Source organism: Balaenoptera acutorostrata, chromosome 5, assembly GCF_949987535.1.
Source record: "Balaenoptera acutorostrata chromosome 5, mBalAcu1.1, whole genome shotgun sequence".
Classification (NCBI taxonomy): Eukaryota; Metazoa; Chordata; class Mammalia; order Artiodactyla; family Balaenopteridae; genus Balaenoptera; species Balaenoptera acutorostrata.
In genome coordinates this window covers 142,886,415-142,904,159 of record NC_080068.1, presented here as the reverse complement: position 1 = coordinate 142,904,159, position 17,745 = coordinate 142,886,415, and the positions used below count along the sequence as shown (strand labels likewise).

Here is a 17,745-nt window from a genome sequence, read left to right as displayed (position 1 = left end):
GAGGCTCTGAGGGGTTCGCTGACTCCTGCAAAGGGTCCCAGACTCTGCTCTGAAAATGTGTGTGAGGGTGGGGGCTTGGGGGGCGCCCCTGTCTGGGAAGGCTGCCTGGAGGAGGTGGCTCTGGGTGGGCTGAAGAGACAAGAGCCGCCAGGACTCTGGGTCAGGTCATGGCGGTGGCCTAGGGCGGGCACTTTGGGTCCTGCTCACCTTCCCCCCAGCTTCCACTGCAGAGTCCAGAGAACAGGAAGAGCTGGGAATGGCCGGGAAGCCACCCCTCCCCGTGGGGTGTCAGCCCCCACCCCCAGCCCTGGTGGTCTGAAATGCCCAGCTCAGACCAGGACCCCTCTTCCCCACTCCCCCAGCCGTTTGGGGCGTGGTCTGCCCTGCCTGTGGTCCTTGCTGGGCCAGGACGCTCTCTGGAGGACTAGGGCCTGGCCACTGGGTGCGTCTGTGCGGGGGGCCCTGCTTGGACCTGGAGTGCCCACCCACAGTGGGGCAGCTCCTGCAGGCAGCGCTCCAGCTGCCCCAACCCCTTGGCCGCCGGGCCACAGTGGGAGAGGAGGCGTTGGGCGGGGCGCCCCCTGGTGGCCATTAGGGGCTGCAGCAGGGACCTTGGAGGAGCCCACCCGGTGCCCTGGTGGGGGAAGGGTAGTGTCCCCAGCCCTGCCCCGCCCACCCGCCTCCGGGGTGATAGTGCCCCACCAGCAGCATCAGCCTCCAGGGCACTGACGGTCTTTCCCCTCTCCTTCCCGCGGCCCCGCCCCGTGTGGGTGTCCACCTGCCTGCCTGCCTGCCTGCCTGCCTGGGGGGTGGGTCGGGCCTGGGGGCAGGCGGCTGTACGTGGGCATATTTGTGGGGCAGATGAGCCACGGATGGGGGCCGGCAGCAGGGGCGCCTCCAGAGGCCAGGGTGTGTGGGAGTGGGAGTGGCCTGAGCCGAGCCTGCGGTGGAAAGGGCAGGACCGGGACCGGGAGAGGAGGCGGCCTTCTCCCCACCTCCCCGGGGACCAGGCTCAGTGGCTCTTCCTGTCCCAGGGCCTCCCCGACCGCTGGGACACAGAGAGCTCTGGGTGCTCCCCCCCTACACCCTCCCTCCTTGGACCTGGTGGCCTGCCCTGCGGGGATGCTGCAGCCTGCGTCTGGGTCCTGAGAGCCTGTGGGGGACCCAGCCAGGCCCAGGGCCCCCGCCTGTCGCCGGAAGCTCGTGGGGGGAGGTGCTGGAGCGCTCCCGCGGCTTTCTCCCCAGGCCTGAGCGTTGCCCCGAGAGGGGGTGGGGCGGGCTCCTGGCAGCTCCCCAGCCCCCCTCCAGCCACCAGCCCACGGCGTGCCATGGGCGCTGTGTCCAAGCTGCCGTCCCTGGAGGTGGCCCTCCAGGCACAGCCAGCTGGGCCGGTGCTTCCCAGCACCCCCAGGTCACAGGGCTCCCTTCTGCCTCTCGCGTGACCCTCCTAAAGCCCCGTGGCCCGGATGGGCCGCCTGCTAACTTCTGTGAGCCCCGGTTCCCCATCTATGACATGGGATCCTGCCCCCTCAAGGGACTGTCACTTGGGGGATTGTCATGGGGAGTGGCGGGCACGGCCCTCAGGAAACAGAAGCAGGAACGCGGACAACGGGGAAGCCGAGGCTCCGGAAGGGCACCTGCTCGAGGTCCAAGGCTGGCTCCCAAGGGTTGATTCCAAACCCCTGCCCCCACCAGTCCCGAGCCCCTGCTGTAGGTGGGCAGCAGGTCATTCCTTCCAGATCCTTCCTGAGCGGGAAACTCTGCCTTGGACCAACCCCTCCCCACCCCCAGGTCCTGGCTCTACCCTTGGGGTGGGGACAGCCCTGTAGAAGGGTAGAGTGACCACACGTCCCCCACTTAGCGTGGAAAATCCCAATTTCGGGGCAGATGGGACGGCTACTGACCCTCGTTGGGGGCTCCCGTGGCCACAGGCCTTCCTGCAGGACAGCTGGGGGGTGGGCTGCCATCCCCTCCCACTGCACAAAGGCGGCCCAAGACTGTCTTGGAGACCACCCCTCTGTCCGCCGGGGTCTAGGCCGTCCCTCTGGAGGGCAGCTGTGTCTGGGCTGAGGGTGGGCATTGGGGCAGACCCTCCTTCCTGGGCCTCCACTCCCTCTCCCACCCCGACCTGGTGAGTGAGGAGGACCACCACGTCCCAGGTCTGGAAGGTGACAACTGTGGGTACCTAGAGTAGAGGGAGGGGGACCCCCAGAGCGTAGCTTCACGGGGGCTTCCTGCAGGGGGCTGACTTCCTGAAGGCACTGCTGTCCAGCCAGTGGCACAGGCACCGCCATCCACAGGGGTGGGAGGGACTCTGTCCAGGTGGGCAGGCCTGGTCTTGGGCAGCTAAGGACGCAGGTCTCCCTGGACGCCACTTCTCTTCTGCTCCCAAAGGACTCAGCGCTGCTCAGAGGAGCCCCTGCGTTCTGAAACACTTTCTCACCTACCAGAAAGAAAATGGGTGTGGTGGCCATTGGGGCCTCTTGCAGCCATGCCCCCATTCTCTGGCCTCCCAACGCCCACCTCAGAGGGACTGGGCACCCAAGTCCCAAGGGAAGGCCCCATCGCCTTGGCAACCCCAGGGTTTGGTCTGCCCTCCTGCGTTCTCTCCAGGGCCCCAGGTGGGGTGTCCAAGAGCACTGCCCACCCCAATGCACACAGAGGCCAGGGGTCTGAGCTGAAGACACACGAGGAGAGGAGCTGGGCAGGGGGGGCGGGCAGTGGGGAGGCTGGAGCCATCGCAGGCAGCGGGAGCTGGCCGGGGGGCGGCCACCCCTCTCCTGGGGGCTGGTGGGAAGTCAAGTCCTGCCCTTCAACTGTCCCAGGAGTCCAGAAGCCCCCAGCTTCCTAGAGGACAATGAACTTTAGCAAGAACCCCGTCACCTGCCAGACCGAGAAAAAGGAGTCCATCCATGTTCACATGAGGAATAAGAGTGTCTGCAATCCTTAAATAGATTTATGGAAATGGTTTTGAATTACAGCATTTAGAAAATAAAAATAATCTCCATACATAATATACCCTCCATTATATGCTTTTCTTCTCCCACAGAAGCTGTTTTTGTGCGTATGTATTCCAGTGTCAAATAGTAATTGGATTTTATCCTATAAAAGAAGCAGTAGGTGTGTCATCTCTCTAAAAATAAAACTGCAATCGTCATTGCAATGTGAAGCCTGAGATTTAAGCCTGAGGACGTGTCCGTGCTGGGGCCCGGGGCCACTCTGGGGTCTGAGGAGGTGGGCCAGGGTCCCAGGGGTGCAGAGGGAAGGGGGAAGTGGCAGCCAAGCGGGCAACATCGGGGGTCCTCAGCCCCCTGGAGAGCCCTGGCCTCGGAAGCTGGGAAACCTCTGCCCGCCGCCTGACCCCGCCATCGGCTGGCGGACCTGGGTGGGCAGACGGCAGCAGGGGCGCGCCTGCTTGCCCAGAGGACCACCAGGCCTGCTTCTGCACGTCCCCTCTCCGACAAGAAACGAGACTCATGCTGTTGAGACAAGGTCCTGAGGGGAGCAGGGCGTGGGCAGCTGTGGGCTCAGGGCCCTGGACAGAGAAAGGACAGCCTAGTCTTTCTGGTTTGGCCAGCATGTGGGGAAGCCCTGCGGTGCCCCAGGCCCCCCCCCCCAAAGGTGTCCACCATCTCCCCAGACTCAGCCCCAGGGGCTGAGGCTGCCCTGAGCTCAGACACCATCCCCACTTTCCCCTTCCAGGGCGGACCTTCTGCTACGGTTCAGCCTCAAGGCAGCATCTCAGCAGGGCAGGGGAGCAGGCGGACGGGCAGGAGGAAAGCCCACCCCACCCAGGCAGCCGCCTGGCACCCCCAGGTCCCCCCACTGGCTGAAGCTGCCCTCCTGTTGGCCCCTGCGGCTGGCCCGAGGTCCCCACGGGTGCGGAGGCCAGGGCGGGTGGGGCGGAGGCCTTGGACGTGCTGGAAGTCAGGGCGGCCCGCAGCTCCGGCAGCGGTGGTGGTGGCAGCTGGATGAAAGGTGGTGAAGACCCTCCCGTGGCTGGAGGCCTCCTCCCTGGAGTCCTTTGGGGCCCTCGTGGGCTTGGGGCACCGGGTCAGATGCCCGCCTTGTCGCTGTAGAAGGGCGTGACGTGGAACATGTAGCAGTGCGTGCACACGCGCACGGGCTTCACCTGCCCGTAGCGGGGCAGCGGCGCCGAGTGCGAGGAGCAGCGAGAGCAGAAGATCTGGAAGGCGAGCAGCGGGCGGCGGGGCCGGTGAGCTGGGCGGGGCCCCCAGCAGCGCCTGCGCCCCACCCCTTCCCGACTTCCGGACCTCAGCGCCACGTCTGCGAGGGCCCCTGGGATGCCCGCAGCGACAGCCCGAGGGGCCGCGGGACGACCTCGGCCACCCCACCTACCTTCCCACAGCTCCGGCAGTGGTGCTTCCTGCGGATGACGGTGAAGGGGGCTTTGCACGCGGTGCAGAAGCCGCAGGCCTCGTCTGGGACCCACTCGGGCGGGTCTATGACAACGACAGGGGGGGACACGTCAGCCAGAGGGACCCATGCGGTGGCGGCAGTGGGGACCGGTGGCTGGCGGGTGTGCAGGAGCCTCCGGTGGGGCAGCCTGCCCCCCACTCCCCCCTCCGGTCCTCCCTGAGCCTCGGTACCGGCTGCGGTTTCAGGAAACTGACGGTGTCCCATGGACAGGTCAATCTTTGCAGCTGTCGGCCGTGCTCATCGATCGGACCCCAGCTGCGGACTGCACCTCGCCCCAGGACTCGGGGCACGGGCAGGGAGCGTCCACCCGGACAACCCTCTCCCAAGCCTCTCCCGGCCGGTACCCAGCCTGGCAGGGCCCTTGGGCAAAAATGGGGGCTGAGAAATGAAGAAATCAGCCCCCTCTGTGGACCCCTCTGTCAATCAGCCCCGCCCACCCCAGCTCCAGGGCTCTTCTCAGGCTCTTGAGCAGCGGGTGCTGAGGGCGTCTCACAGAGACTGAGGCTGGCCCTGGCCCCGGCCCCTTCCGACACCTGTGCAGCCCGGCAGCTGCCTGTGGGCCTGTCCCATGTCACTTCTCCAGGCGATCACTGGGGGAAGCCTCTGGGCATTTGCTCTGGAATTTGGGTGGGAGAGTGTGTGTCGGCACTGGGAGAAGCCATCTTGCATAGGTGGACATGCCTTTCCTCCCACCCCAGACATAAGATGCCCACTGCGTACCAACCCCAAGCCCAGTACCGCCGCCCAGAGGGGGAGCGAACACCTGGACGGCTCCCTGGGGCCACACCGTGGGCTCAGGGGTCTCCCGTCCACTCTCACACAACCCCCAAGGGAACTCATCAAGGCCGCCCACCCACCAGAGACCGGGGTCTCCTCGCCTCCCTCTTGCCCCCTCTCCTCACCAACCTGCACCTGAAGACCTGCCCCTCCCCCGCCTGCCGCACAGAACCGCCCCTCCCCCTGACCCCTCCCACCCAGCTCTCCCGCTTCTGCTCTAGACCCCCATCAGCTCACCCCCGACTGCAGGGAGATGGCTTCTCATGCTTGCCACCCGCCCCCGCCCCCGTGGGAAATCCTTGGCTGGCCCCAGCGACGCCCTGGACGGCGCCCGGCAGCTCCGGGGCCACGCCGGGCCACGAGGCCAGCTCCAACACTCAAGTCGAGACCTCCGCCCGAGGAGGATGGTGAGGGTCCTGAGGACTTGCTGGGTCCAGGCCCTGCCCCGCGAGCCACTCCCAGGAGGGGGCTGGACTGGTGGCCCACGGGGGGACGTGGCCCTGGCTGTGGGCTGGGCCCCTCCAGACCTCGCAGTTCACCCCCTGCACGCTCCTCGAGCAGGGCGCTCCGAGTTCCCGGCAGGAGCTTTATTTATGGCCCGCGTGCAATTTTCACAGGAGGGTAGAGAAGACCAGGGCTCAGGGCGTTTAGGAAGCAGGGAAGCTTGTGCGGCCGCCCCCAGGGGATCCTGGCCAAGGCAGCCCCACTGCACACCCGGGTCACCAGGCAGTGTGAGGGAGGCCCTGAGCCGGGACCAGCAGGGGCCAGCGCCGCCGGCCAGGCACACCGGGGCTAGCCTCCTTCTCAGCTCCGGTCGCATTCGACGCTCGCTCAGGCCTGTCTGCCGCTGCCCATCTGAGCACCTCTCCAGGCCTCCGGCCCCTTCCAAAGGCCTTGGGCGGCCCCCTCCCCCCAGGTGTGTTGCCAGTGCCCCCAGCCCACCCTGGACGCTCCTTCCCTGACTGCAGCCGGCCGACCTCCAGGCTAACGGGGGAGCGGGCTCTCCCGGCTCCCAGGCAGCTACGGGAGGCCTTTCCTGCGGGGCAGGTGAACCCTGGGGGGTCGGCAGTGTGCCTGTGGCCTGGGACCAGCCACTTCCAGCTGCGGCCAACGGCCTGGACCCCAGCATCTCCTTGCTCCTCACACCCTCCCCCTGCCCCCCAAGCTGAGATGTTCAATAACGGGCCTGAGGTTAGGTGGCGGCGGCTCAGAGGACCTGTGCCCACCCTGGGAGCCCAGGAGGGAAGCTGGAGTAAGAGGCTGCAGCCCCTGGGGAGCGGCACGTCTAGGCCTCTGGGGCGGGGCCCCCGCTGGAGGAGCGCTGCCCGCCCCGAGCCTGCAGTCCAGCGCGGAGCGGTGGACACATCCAGACAGGGCTCCGCTCTCCGCTCGGCGCGCAGTGCACTGGCCCCGGCTCCCAGCCCCTCACGCACCTTCCAAGTCTCCATCTCGGGTCTTGGCTGCGAGTTCGGAGGATGACAGGGTCTCCTGGCACAGAGCGCAGTCCTCCAAGGCCGCGCTCCGCAGGGTCTGGGTGACTAGAAGAGACAGGGTGGCCGCTGGGGTCAGTGGGCCACCGCCTGTCCCTGGGAGGTGCCGCCAGCAGGGAGTAGCCCCCGAACAACCCACAGTCCCGCGTGCAGAGTGGGTCACCGCAGCCCTCACCCACCGTCCCCGCAGGCTGGGTGCTGACCCCGCAGGGGGCCTTTCCGTCCGAGTGCCCTCAGGTGTGCAGCTGGTCCTGCCTGTGGGCTCCTAGCCCCGGGGCCCACCCTCCTTGCTTGCAGAGCAAGAAGGCAGCCCCGCCCAGAATTCCCTGGCAGATGGGGGCAGTGTTTCCAGTGGTGTAGACCCTGGGGGGCACAGCTGGGTTGGCACACAGTACAGACTTCTCCTCCCTGTGGGCGAGGACGTGCCCTCCAGGGCTGGGCCAGCTGCCCCGTGTGTCCAGACGTTCCTGAGCAGAAGCCCCTATGATGGAGGTTGCTCGCCCAGAATGGGAGCCTCAGCCCAGCAGAGGGTGGGCGAGCAGGGGTCGGGCCCCTTCCCCACGCTGGGACCCTGCCACCTCCTTCCAGGGAGCAAGGGGCCAAGCTCCCTGTGCCTTAGCATTCCCTGCCTGACACCTGCTCCCTCACCAAGTAACTCTGTTCTGTGTGCGTGTGTGTGTGCACGCGTGTGTGAGTGTGTGAGGCAGCTCACAGACGGCCGCTCCCCCGAGCAGGGGACCCATGTCCCCTCCTTGGCTCTCGGCTGGCCTCTGGCTGCTCTGACAGACGGGAGTTTGGTAGAAGTGGCAGTGTACCACTTCCGCGTCCCGTCTCCAGGCTCGTCAGCCGTCGGAAGTGGGGTGGCCTGGCTGGGGCGTGTGCAGAGGGAGGGGAACAGGAGCTGCACGCAAGGGCGTGTGCACGTGGGGCTGTGACCCCCATGCGTCCCGAAGCCCACCTCTCGGGGTACCCAGGGCCTGTGGTGTGTGCCCCCCTGCCCACAAAAGCCGGGTGGCGGTGCTGGGCCAGGCCTGGGGGTGCAGATTTCCGCAGGTCCCCCACTTCCGGGGGCGGTGGGCATGACGGTCAGCCTAGGCCTCAGAGCCTGTCCCGAGCTGGCACTCACCCTTCTTTAGCTTTTCCTTGTCGTCCGTTTCCGGCTTGGTGGCCATGACCTGGAAGAGGGTCTTGAGAATACTTCTGAGGTCACTGGCGTAGTTGGTCTGCAGCTGGTCGGCCACGCCTGGGGGAGGATGCCCGAGGAGGGGGCGGTTAGGTGCTGGCAGCTGGTGAACCCAGCCAGGGCTCATGGTCAGAGACCAACATGTCCTCGGATGAGTGGGCGCAAGAAGAGGCCGCCCTGCCCCCGTGACAGCTCCTTTGGCAGAAGCAAAAGCTCAGGAGTCAAGGGAAGGTGGCGGACGGGGGCAAACTACCCAGCAGCCCTCCCCCGGGGGTCAGTTATTCGCCTTCGTGCTTTTATCCTGGCCCTTCACTGAGGGACGACCCCAGAGCCCCCAACTGTGCCCACCCGCATGGCAGCACCTTCCCCCCACGGCCACCTCGACTGCGGGGATGCAGTGAGGTTCCACGTGGCTGGGGGCCGAGGGTGGACCCTGCCCAGACGTGGGGCCCAGCACCGGCTCCTCGGCACCCGCCGCCAGCCGGCCCCCACTCCCTGGCAGGACAAGGCTTCTCCACCCTCATCTGCAGAGGTTTCCTCTGTCCCCCAATCAGGTGGACTCGGCCCTTCTCAGCGAAGAGCGCTGCTAGCTCTCCAGGGGCACGAGGGGCTGCCGTTAACAGCAAAGCCAGGGAGTGGCCGTGCACATCCCAGCAGCACGTGGGCGCCCCGGGACCCACCGCTGCGCTGATACCGTGGCCGGCGCGTCCTTGCGTGCCAGCGGCCGTGCTGAGCACCAGCTGGCATGATGCTCCCCAGACCTCTGAACGAACCCGGGTAGGACTGCGGCAGATGTCTGAACCAGAGCTCAGAGTCACCCCGAGGTCCTCGCGCTCCCACCCGGCCTGGCTGGCGGCTGTGCGGAGGGACCCCGGGGGATCGTGACCCCGACTCTGCAGCGTCCGCCAGCCCACAGGCTACCCCTGCAGCCGGGGGCCCGGGAGCGCCGCGGAAGCTCCAGGCCAGGGGAGCTGGGCTGCGGGACGGACACTGTCTGCACCCGGCCGCCCCGGGGAGGTGTCGGGAAGGCAGGCAGGAGGCCAGGAGGGCGGACTTCACCGCACACTTGTCATACTTTTAAACCATGAGAACGCGGCAGCTATTTAGAACACACAAAACTAGGGAAAGCGCTGCTAAGAAGACCCCATTTGTGCTCACTCCCCTCACTGAACTCCCCAGGGAGACAAAAGTCATCGTCCCCGCCTGCCACCCCAAGAGAGGAAAGGAGGCAACATCAGTCGGGGCAGGACGCACGATGAACTCTGACCTACGAATTGAACAGAGTCTCCCGGTGTGGGCGGCGAGAGGCCACTGGGACCAGAATGGGGTCCCCCACCCTCCACGGGAGGGCCTGGCGAAGCACGACGCCCGCCTCTTTACCGGGCCGGGCTCGTGGCGGGGCTCGCGGGCGAAGGACGAAGTGACGTGGTGGGGAAGGCCCCAGGCAGGGCCGGCACCCCACAGCCCAGCATCAGTGGGGAACCTCCCGCACCAGGGCCAGCCGCTCCCCTAAAGCACGGCCCCCCGCCCCGTGTGTCCCCAAGCCCACGCCCCGCCCCAGGCCCAGAAGTGGCACCTGAAATGCAGACAAACAGGCGGTGGATCAGGTCGTGGCTGCCGTGGAACCGGGACCGGATCTTCTCTCTGATGGCCACGGGGCCTGCGTCCGGCCCCATCTCGTCTGAGGAGCAGGATCCCGCCACGGAGCCGCTGTGCAGAGAAGGAAACACAGGAGCGTGGGTGGAGGAGGCGACGGAAGGCGAAAGCTCTGCCCGGAGGCCCCCTCGTTGCGGGAGCGCACTGGGGCTAACGCCACGCGCTGAGTCCCTCCCGTGGGAGAGTCACCGCCCCTACTCACACCCTCTGCAGTGGGCTGATGGGCCCCCAAAAGATGTGTGCACACCCTAACCCCTGGACCCGCCAGCAGGACCTGTTTGGAAGAAAAGTCTTTGCAGCTGCAATCAAGGTAAGGATCTTGAGAGGAGACATCGTGGATTATCTGGTGGCCCTAATCTAAGGACAGATGTCTTTGTGGGAGACGGAAGAGGAGACACAGACACACCGGGGAGGGGAGGAGGCGAAGTGACCACGATACAGAGATCAGGGGGATGTGCCCACAGCCTGGGGGTGCCCGGAGCCACGAGAAGCTGGAAGAGGCAGGAAGGACCCTCCCCCAGAGCCTCCGGAGCGGGGGCAGCCCTGTCAGGTTTCAGATTTCTGGCCTCCCGCCTGTGAGAGAAGAGATTTCTGCTATTTAGAGCCAGCCCCCAGGTCGTGGTGCTCTTTTACTAAGACCCGTCCTTCGTCCCCACCACGCACATCCCTTCCCACGGCCCAGGGCTCCTGCTGCAGGTGCTGCTAGCTCTGCTGTTCAGGGGTCACCCTGCGCCCTAAGTAGTGGCCGCAGTTGAGCCTAGACTGTTAGGGCGTCCACTGACCGTCCTGTTCTTAAATCATTTATCTCCCATCTTCTATTTCTACCGTTTTGTCCCACTTTATGGGAAATTTCCTCCTTTTTTTTTTTTTTCTCCGATTTTCCCCTTGACATTTTTGCTACCAGGTTTTTAATTTCCTGCTCTCTCTGTTGTTTCATGGATGTGAAATATTTTATCTATCTAGAAACATTAATTATAATTTTTTTTGGATTTTTTTTTTTGGCTGCGCTGCGAGGCATGCAGGGTCTTAGTTCCCCGACCAGGGATCGAACCCGTGCCGCCTGCAGTGGAAGCGTGGAGTCTTAACCACTGGACCACCAGGGAAGTCCCTCATTATAATTTTGTAAAAGTTGCCTTCGGTGGCCTGCACTATCTCTGTTTCTGCTTTTCTGTGGGGGAGTTGGGTTTTTTCATGCCAGAGGCCTGCCTCAAATGCACAGAGACCCCTGTCAGAGAGAGGCCCTGGCGTGGCCTCCCGGCATGGGAGGAAGAGCGGGCGTCCTCACATCACTGGTGGGAGTGTAACTTGGTGGATGACTTTGGGGAGACGCTCTGGCACCATCTCAGTGAAGCTGGTACACTCCTCAGCCCGGGGGCCGTGGTCGGCACACACCCAAGACCCTGCCCTGTGCAACTGCAGATGTGGCAGAATCTTCAGGGCGGTTCTGGAAGTTCCAGTAACATCCACCAGTGATGGAGGAGGAGAATCCACTGTCATCTTGTCACGCCGTGGCCCGCCTGATCGTGGCGGGTGAGCCGCCCTGGCCCCTTGTGGACGTGGACGACCCTCGCCGACATGGCAGAGACGCGCACAGCCGCCCGATGTCTCGCTTAGGGGAACGTCCCTTGGTGTCAAACCATCAGGAAGCTCGGAGATGTGACGCGCCGAGAATTCAGTGCAGGCGGCGCTGGGGCTGGAAGGGGCCCCAGGCTGGCTTCACGGGCTCCGCCTGCTCAGCCAAGTGGGGATGCACGCGTGCGCATCTGACTGGCACACTCTAGCGACGTCAACATTGGTTTATAAGTAATATTTCTTTTTTAAAAAAATTTATTTTATTTATTTATTTTTGGCTGCATCGTGTCTTCGTTGCTGCATGCGGGCCCCTCACCGCGGCGGCCTCTCCTGTTGCGGAGCACGAGCTCCAGGCGCACGGGCCCCAGCAGCTGTGGCACGCGGGCTCAGCAGTTGCGGCTCGCGGGTCCCAGAGCGCAGGCTCAGCAGCCGTGGCGCACGGGCCCAGCTGCTCCGCGCCATGTGGGATCCTCCCGGACCAGGGCTCGAACCCGTGTCCCCTGCATTGGCAGGCGGATTCCCAACCACTGCGCCATCAGGGAAGTGCCCTTATAAGTAATATTTCACCAGAACGTGGAGGAGTGATGGGAGGCTGAGGGTGACGCTGGGTGCACTGCTCCACTGGGACCCTCGTGAGGATCTACAGCTCTGCCCTCCCAGACCACCTGCCAGGTTTCCAGAGACGTAGCCCCTGACTTTCTGCCTGGGGCGTGTGGACTTGGCGGCCCCTGTCCTGGGAGCTGAGTAAGGAAAGGGGACGGAACATCAGTGTCCAGGGTGTCAACTTCCATCAACACCCCCAGTCTCAGTTCCCAGCCTCACCCAAAGATTGGAAAGCGGGAGCCCAAGCAAATACTTATACACAATGTTCGCAGCAGCGTTATTCACAAGAGCCCAAAGGGGAAACAACCCAAGTGCCCATCAACAGATGATGGATAACCCAAATGTGGTCCCGCCATACAATGGAATATTATCCAGCCTTAAAAAGGAAGAAAATTCTGACACCAGCTACCACATGGATGAACCTGTAGGACATTATGCCCAGTGACGGCAGCCGGTCACAAAAGGACAAACACTGTGTGACTCCACTTACGTGAGGTCCCTGGAGGAGTCACATTCACAGAGGCAGAAAGCAGATGGTGGGTGCCGGGTGCTGGGGAAGGGGGCTTTAATGGGGACAGAGTTTCAGTTTGGGATGATGAAAAGTTCTGGAAATAGAGAGTGGTGATAGTTATACCACATTGTGAATGTGTACAATGCCGCTGAATTGTACACTTACATATGGTTAAAATAGTAAATTTTATGTTATGTGTATTTTGCCAAAATTAAAAAGTAGGGAAAAAAAAGATTTAGGACAGGGGAGAGCAGAAGAAAGGGAACTGAAAAGTCTAAGTAGCGAAGAGAGCTGATGGATTTGGCATCAATACAACAGGTTAAGAGTGAATACATGCTAAAAACCATTAAATTATACACTTTTATAGTACATATTTTTAATAATTAAAAAATTGAAGTATAGTTGATTTACAATGTTGTGTTAGTTTCAGGTGTACAGCAAAAATTATACACTTTTAAAGGGTGAACTGAATGGTATATATACTATATATCAATAAAGCAGTTACTGTTAAAGACCCAATTATATTAAGATATAGTAGCAATAAACAAACTGAAAATGAAATTAAGAAACAACCCTATTTGCAATAGCATCAAAAAGATTTAAATATTTGGAATAAACTTAACAAAAAAGTGCAAGAGTTACACACGAAAAACTACAAAACGTCACTGAAATAAATTAGACCTAAATAAATGGAAAGACATCCTATGTTCATGGTTGAGGACTTAATATCGTTAAGATGGCAATACTCCCCAAATTGGTCAATAAGTTCAATGCAATCTGTATCAAAATATCAGCCGCCTTTTCTTTTTCCATGCAGAAGTTGACAAGCTGATCCTAAAATTCATATGGAAATGTAAGGACTCAGAACAGCCAAAACAATCTTGAAAAAGAAACAAACAAGTTGGAGGACTCACACTCATGACGTGGACTTTAGTATGAAACGCCAGTAAATAAGACTGAGGCACTGGCATAGGACACATGACGATGGAAGAGAATTGTGAGTCCAGAAATAAACCCACACATTTGTGGGCAACTGATTTTCAAAAGGGGTGCCAAGATCATCCAATGAGGAAAGAAGGGTCTTTTCAAAAGATGGTGCTGAGATAGAGAAAGACCGTCTCTCCAATAAGTGCTGCTGGGAAAACTGGAAGCTGCATGTAAAGGGATGAAATTAGAACGTTTTTTCATACCACATATAAAAATAAATTCAAAATGAATTAAAGACGTAAATGGAAGACTGGAAACTATAAAACTCGTAGAAGACGACACCGGCAGAACACTTTCTGACATAAGCCATAGCAATATTTTTTTTGGCTCTGTCTCCCAAGGCAAAGGAAACAAAAGCAAAAATAAACAAATGGGACCTAATTAAACTTAAAAGCTTTTGCAACAGCAAAGGAAACCATCGACCAAATGAAAAGATAACCTACTGAATGGGAGAAAATATTTGAAAAAGATATGACCAACAAGGGGTTAATATCCAAAATATATAAACAGCTCATACAACTCAATTAAAAAAAAAAAAACAGATTAAAAAATGGGCAGAAGACCTGAATAGACATTTTTCCAAAGAATACATACAGATGAAAAGCACATGAAAAGATGCTCAACTTTGCTAATCATCAGAGAAATGCAAATCGAAACCACGAGATATCACCTCCCACCCATCAAATGACCATCATCAAAAAGACCAAAAATAACAAGTGTTGCTGAGGATGTCGACAAAAGGGAACCCTCCCACACTGTTGGTGGGAATGTAAATTGGTGCAGCCACTTTGGAAAACAGTATGGAAGGTCCCTCAAAAAACTAAGAATAGAACTACCATATGATCCAGCAATTCCACTCCTAGGTATATATCTAAAGAAAACGAAAACAGAAAAGATACATGCACCCCAATGTCCACAGCAGCATTATTCACAATAGCCAAGACATGGAAGCAACCTAAATGTCAATCAACAGATGAATGGATAAAGAAGATGTGGTATATACATACAATGGAATATTACTTAGCCATAAAAAAGAATGAAAATTTGTCAATTCCAACAACATGGATGGACGTGGACGGTATTATGCTAAGTGAAATTAGTCAGACAGAGAAAGACAAATACTATATGTTATCACTTACATGTAGAAATCTAAAAAATAAACAAATGAATATAACAAAACAGAAGGAGACTCACGGATATAGAGAACACACTAGTGGTCACCACTGGGGAGAGGGAAGGAGGGAGGGGCATGATAGGGGTAGGGGATTAAGAGGTACAAACTATTAAGTATAAAATAAATAAGCTACAAGGACATATTGTAACAGCACAGCGAATACAGCCAGTATTTTAGAATAACTTTAAATGGAGTATAATCTATAAAAATATTGAATTTCTATGTCGTACAACCTGAAACTAATACAATATTGTAAATCAATTATACTTCAATAAATTTTTTTTTTCTGGGAGAACTGCATTTCCACACACAAAAGAATGAAGTTAGACCTTACCTTATACCATATACAAAAATTGACTCAAATAGATCAAAGGCCTGTATCTATTCTAAAATTCTTAAACTTAGAATTTTAAATTCTTTAAAAGAATTCTTAAGTTCTTAGAAAAGAACAGGAATCTTTGTGGTCTTGGATTAGGCAACAGTTTCTTAGGTGTGAAACCAAAAACAGAGCAACCAAAACCAAATATCTTATTCAGTAGTTCCTCAGGCAGTATGACACAGCAACTCCACTCTGAGGTATCTACCCAAGAGAACTGAAACACATATTCACACAAAAATTAAAATTAAAAACTTCTGTGCTTCAAAAGATACCTTCAAGAAAGTGAAAAACCCCACAGAATGCGAGAAAAATTTTCCAAATCATGTATCTGTCAAGGGTATAGTATCTGGAATACAGAAAACTCTTGCAACTCAACAATAAAAAAATAAATAACCCAACAAAAGAATGGACAAAGGATTTGAAAAGACATTTTTCCAAAGAAGATATACAAATGGCCAGTAAACACATGAAAAGATGCCATCATTAGTCATTTAGGAAATGCAAATTAAAATGATAATGTGCTATTTTATATCCATTACGATAACTCTAAGAGTTTAAAAAGAAAACAGAACATAACAAGTGTGGGTGAAGATATGGAGAAATTGGAACCCCTGTACATTCCTGGTGAGAATCTGAAATGCTACCGAACTCTGGAAAACAGTTCAGCAGTTCCTCGTGCCGTATGACCCAGCAATTCCACTTCAAAGTATCTACCCAAGAGGACTGAAACATAGATTCACACAAAAATTTGTACGTGAATGTTCATACATACTAGCCGAACAATGGAAGCAACCCAAATGTCAGTCAACCGATAAACGGATAAACAAAATGTGGTCTAGCCACACAATGGGATTAATTTTTGGCCATAGAAAGTATTGATAGGTGCTACAGCGTGGATGAACCTCGAAAACATTAGGCTATGTGACAGAAACCAGTCACAAAGGTCACTTATTGTATGATTCCATTTCTTTGAAAAGTCTAGAAAAGTCTAGGCAAACCCAAGAGACAGAAAGTAGATTAATGGTTGCCAGTGGCAGAAGGGAGGGGAGAATGTTTGGGGTTTCTTTATGGGGTGATGAAAATGTTGAGATTAGATACTGGTGGCAGTTGCACAACTTTGTGAATATGCTAAAAACCACTGAATTGTACACTTTAAAAAGAATAAAAGGATGTTTTCCTTGTAATGATCTAGCGAACTCATATTCAAGAAAGAGCTCAAGCTAAATGCCCGTCAATAGTGGGTTGATTCAGTAAATTAGCTCAGTCATACAGTTTCCACGAAGGACAGTTAATGACGCTGGAAATGCTAAAATATTAAATAAAAAGGTAGCATTTTAAAAATTAGAGCTATCATATGTACATAAGTGAGATTTGGGGAAATATAGTCAAGGCAAAGCATTAACATTACATTTATTTGAATAGTAGGACTATGGATTATTTTCTGAGCATCTTCTAAGATTGAGTATTACTTCTACGACCAGAAGAATAACTGTTAGGCTGAGGAGAGGCAGCGCCTACAGCAGGAGCCACTGCAGCCCTCCTGAGGCACAGAGTTTGTTTCTTAGTGGAGGGAAGGCATGCCCTGGGGCTCAGCCCCGCAGCCCCTGCCCCTCAGATAAAGCCCTGGAAGCGGGGAAGCCCTTCTGGACAAGGTGCTGCGGCTGGCAGGCAGCTCGCCTGCGAGAAACCAGGGGAAGGGCCCTGACTGTCAGCTGAGCGTTGAGAGCTACGAAGCCTGAGGCTCATGTTGCGCCTTAAAAGAGCAATGAACCCTCCCAGGAGACTGAGACCGAGGCTGGCCCACAGGTGGTGGGCGGGTCAGATTGCAGCCATGGTCTCAACCCCAAGCCCTCAAGCCCTCTCCTGCTGCTCTGCAGAGTGGGTGGGTGGGTGGGTGGGTGGGTGGGTGGGTGTGTGTGTGTGTGTGTGTGTGTGTGTGTGTGTTGGGGGCGGGTGTGGATGGAAAGAGAGCCAGAGGCTGCATAAAGAGCCTGGTCCTAGGCAGAAGAACCAACAAGGTGCTGCCCGCGGGCAACCCAGCTGGGCTTGGAAGGGCCACTGGGAACAAAAGAACAGAACACGGGGGGTGGGGCCTGGGATGTCACCTGGGGCCTGAGCTTGGGGCCCGGCCGGGTCAGCCCAGTCCTAGGGGCCACATAGATGGGCATTGTTTGGGCACCGGGGGCCCCAGGAACACTGCCCAGGGCCACCTTTTTGGAAGGGCGCTGGTCCTCCATGGGCAGCTGCTATGCAGCAGGCTGGGGACATGGAAGAGGGGCCCAAGGATGAATCAGACCCTGTGTGTGGCCCCCAAGAGCCCAGTCTAGTGGGGGAGTCACACGCTTTAACAAGACAGAGCTGAGAGGCCGGCTGGCGCCCAGTGGTCCAGGTCTATGGTGAGGGCAGGAACAGTGGGGGTGAGACATGGCCGGAACTTGAGACGCAGAGGGAAAGTGAGCGAGAGAGGCTAGGGTGAAGGCGTGAGGGGCGCCCACCTGCCAAGGGCTTCCTCTGTCTCACCAAGCAGTCTGAGCTCCTGTCACCAGCCGTATCTAACCAGGCACTCAACTTCAAATCCGCATGGTCACCTGGATGTCAGAAAGTCCTGCACCTTCTGTGACCGATGGCCAACTGGATTCTGTTTCCTGCCACTTTCTTTTATCGAAGGCAGCACGTATTCCCCGTAACAACTCCACTTAGGTTTGAATTACTAGGAAGTGTCAATTTTCTAGTAGCAAAAGACAACGCAATTCTAAAGTTACATTAATACCAAAGGTTTTGTCCAGCCTGTGTCTTTGGCCACAGTCCACGTCAGGGCCCAGCATAGCGACAAACTTTCCAAAGGGTACCCTCGAAAGGCACACATGGAGAAGCATCTGATTCCATGGTCAGAGTAGAAAAAACGGCCTTTTGACAGGAAAAGGACTTTGTCATTTTGAAGTTCTAGGGGTCTGTGAAATAAGAGATAACACA

The 17,745-nt window shown here is 57.3% G+C and overlaps 1 protein-coding gene across 3 annotated transcripts in view; it reads right to left on the bottom strand.

The window, feature by feature from the left end:
• Nucleotides 1-2,891: 2,891 nt before the first annotated feature.
• The window catches only part of ZFYVE28 (zinc finger FYVE-type containing 28), a 118,168-nt gene continuing 103,314 nt past the window's right edge, over nt 2,892-17,745 (bottom strand). For all 3 annotated transcript variants that reach the window (XM_057546543.1, XM_057546544.1, XM_057546545.1), the window contains 5 exons: nt 9,467-9,600; nt 7,834-7,950; nt 6,651-6,755; nt 4,360-4,463; nt 2,892-4,186 (listed from right to left, as the gene is read on the bottom strand). In XM_057546543.1, the coding sequence (XP_057402526.1) occupies nt 4,055-4,186; nt 4,360-4,463; nt 6,651-6,755; nt 7,834-7,950; nt 9,467-9,600 (592 nt within the window). In that variant the 3' untranslated portion in view covers nt 2,892-4,054. The remainder of the gene's footprint in view (nt 4,187-4,359; nt 4,464-6,650; nt 6,756-7,833; nt 7,951-9,466; nt 9,601-17,745) is intronic.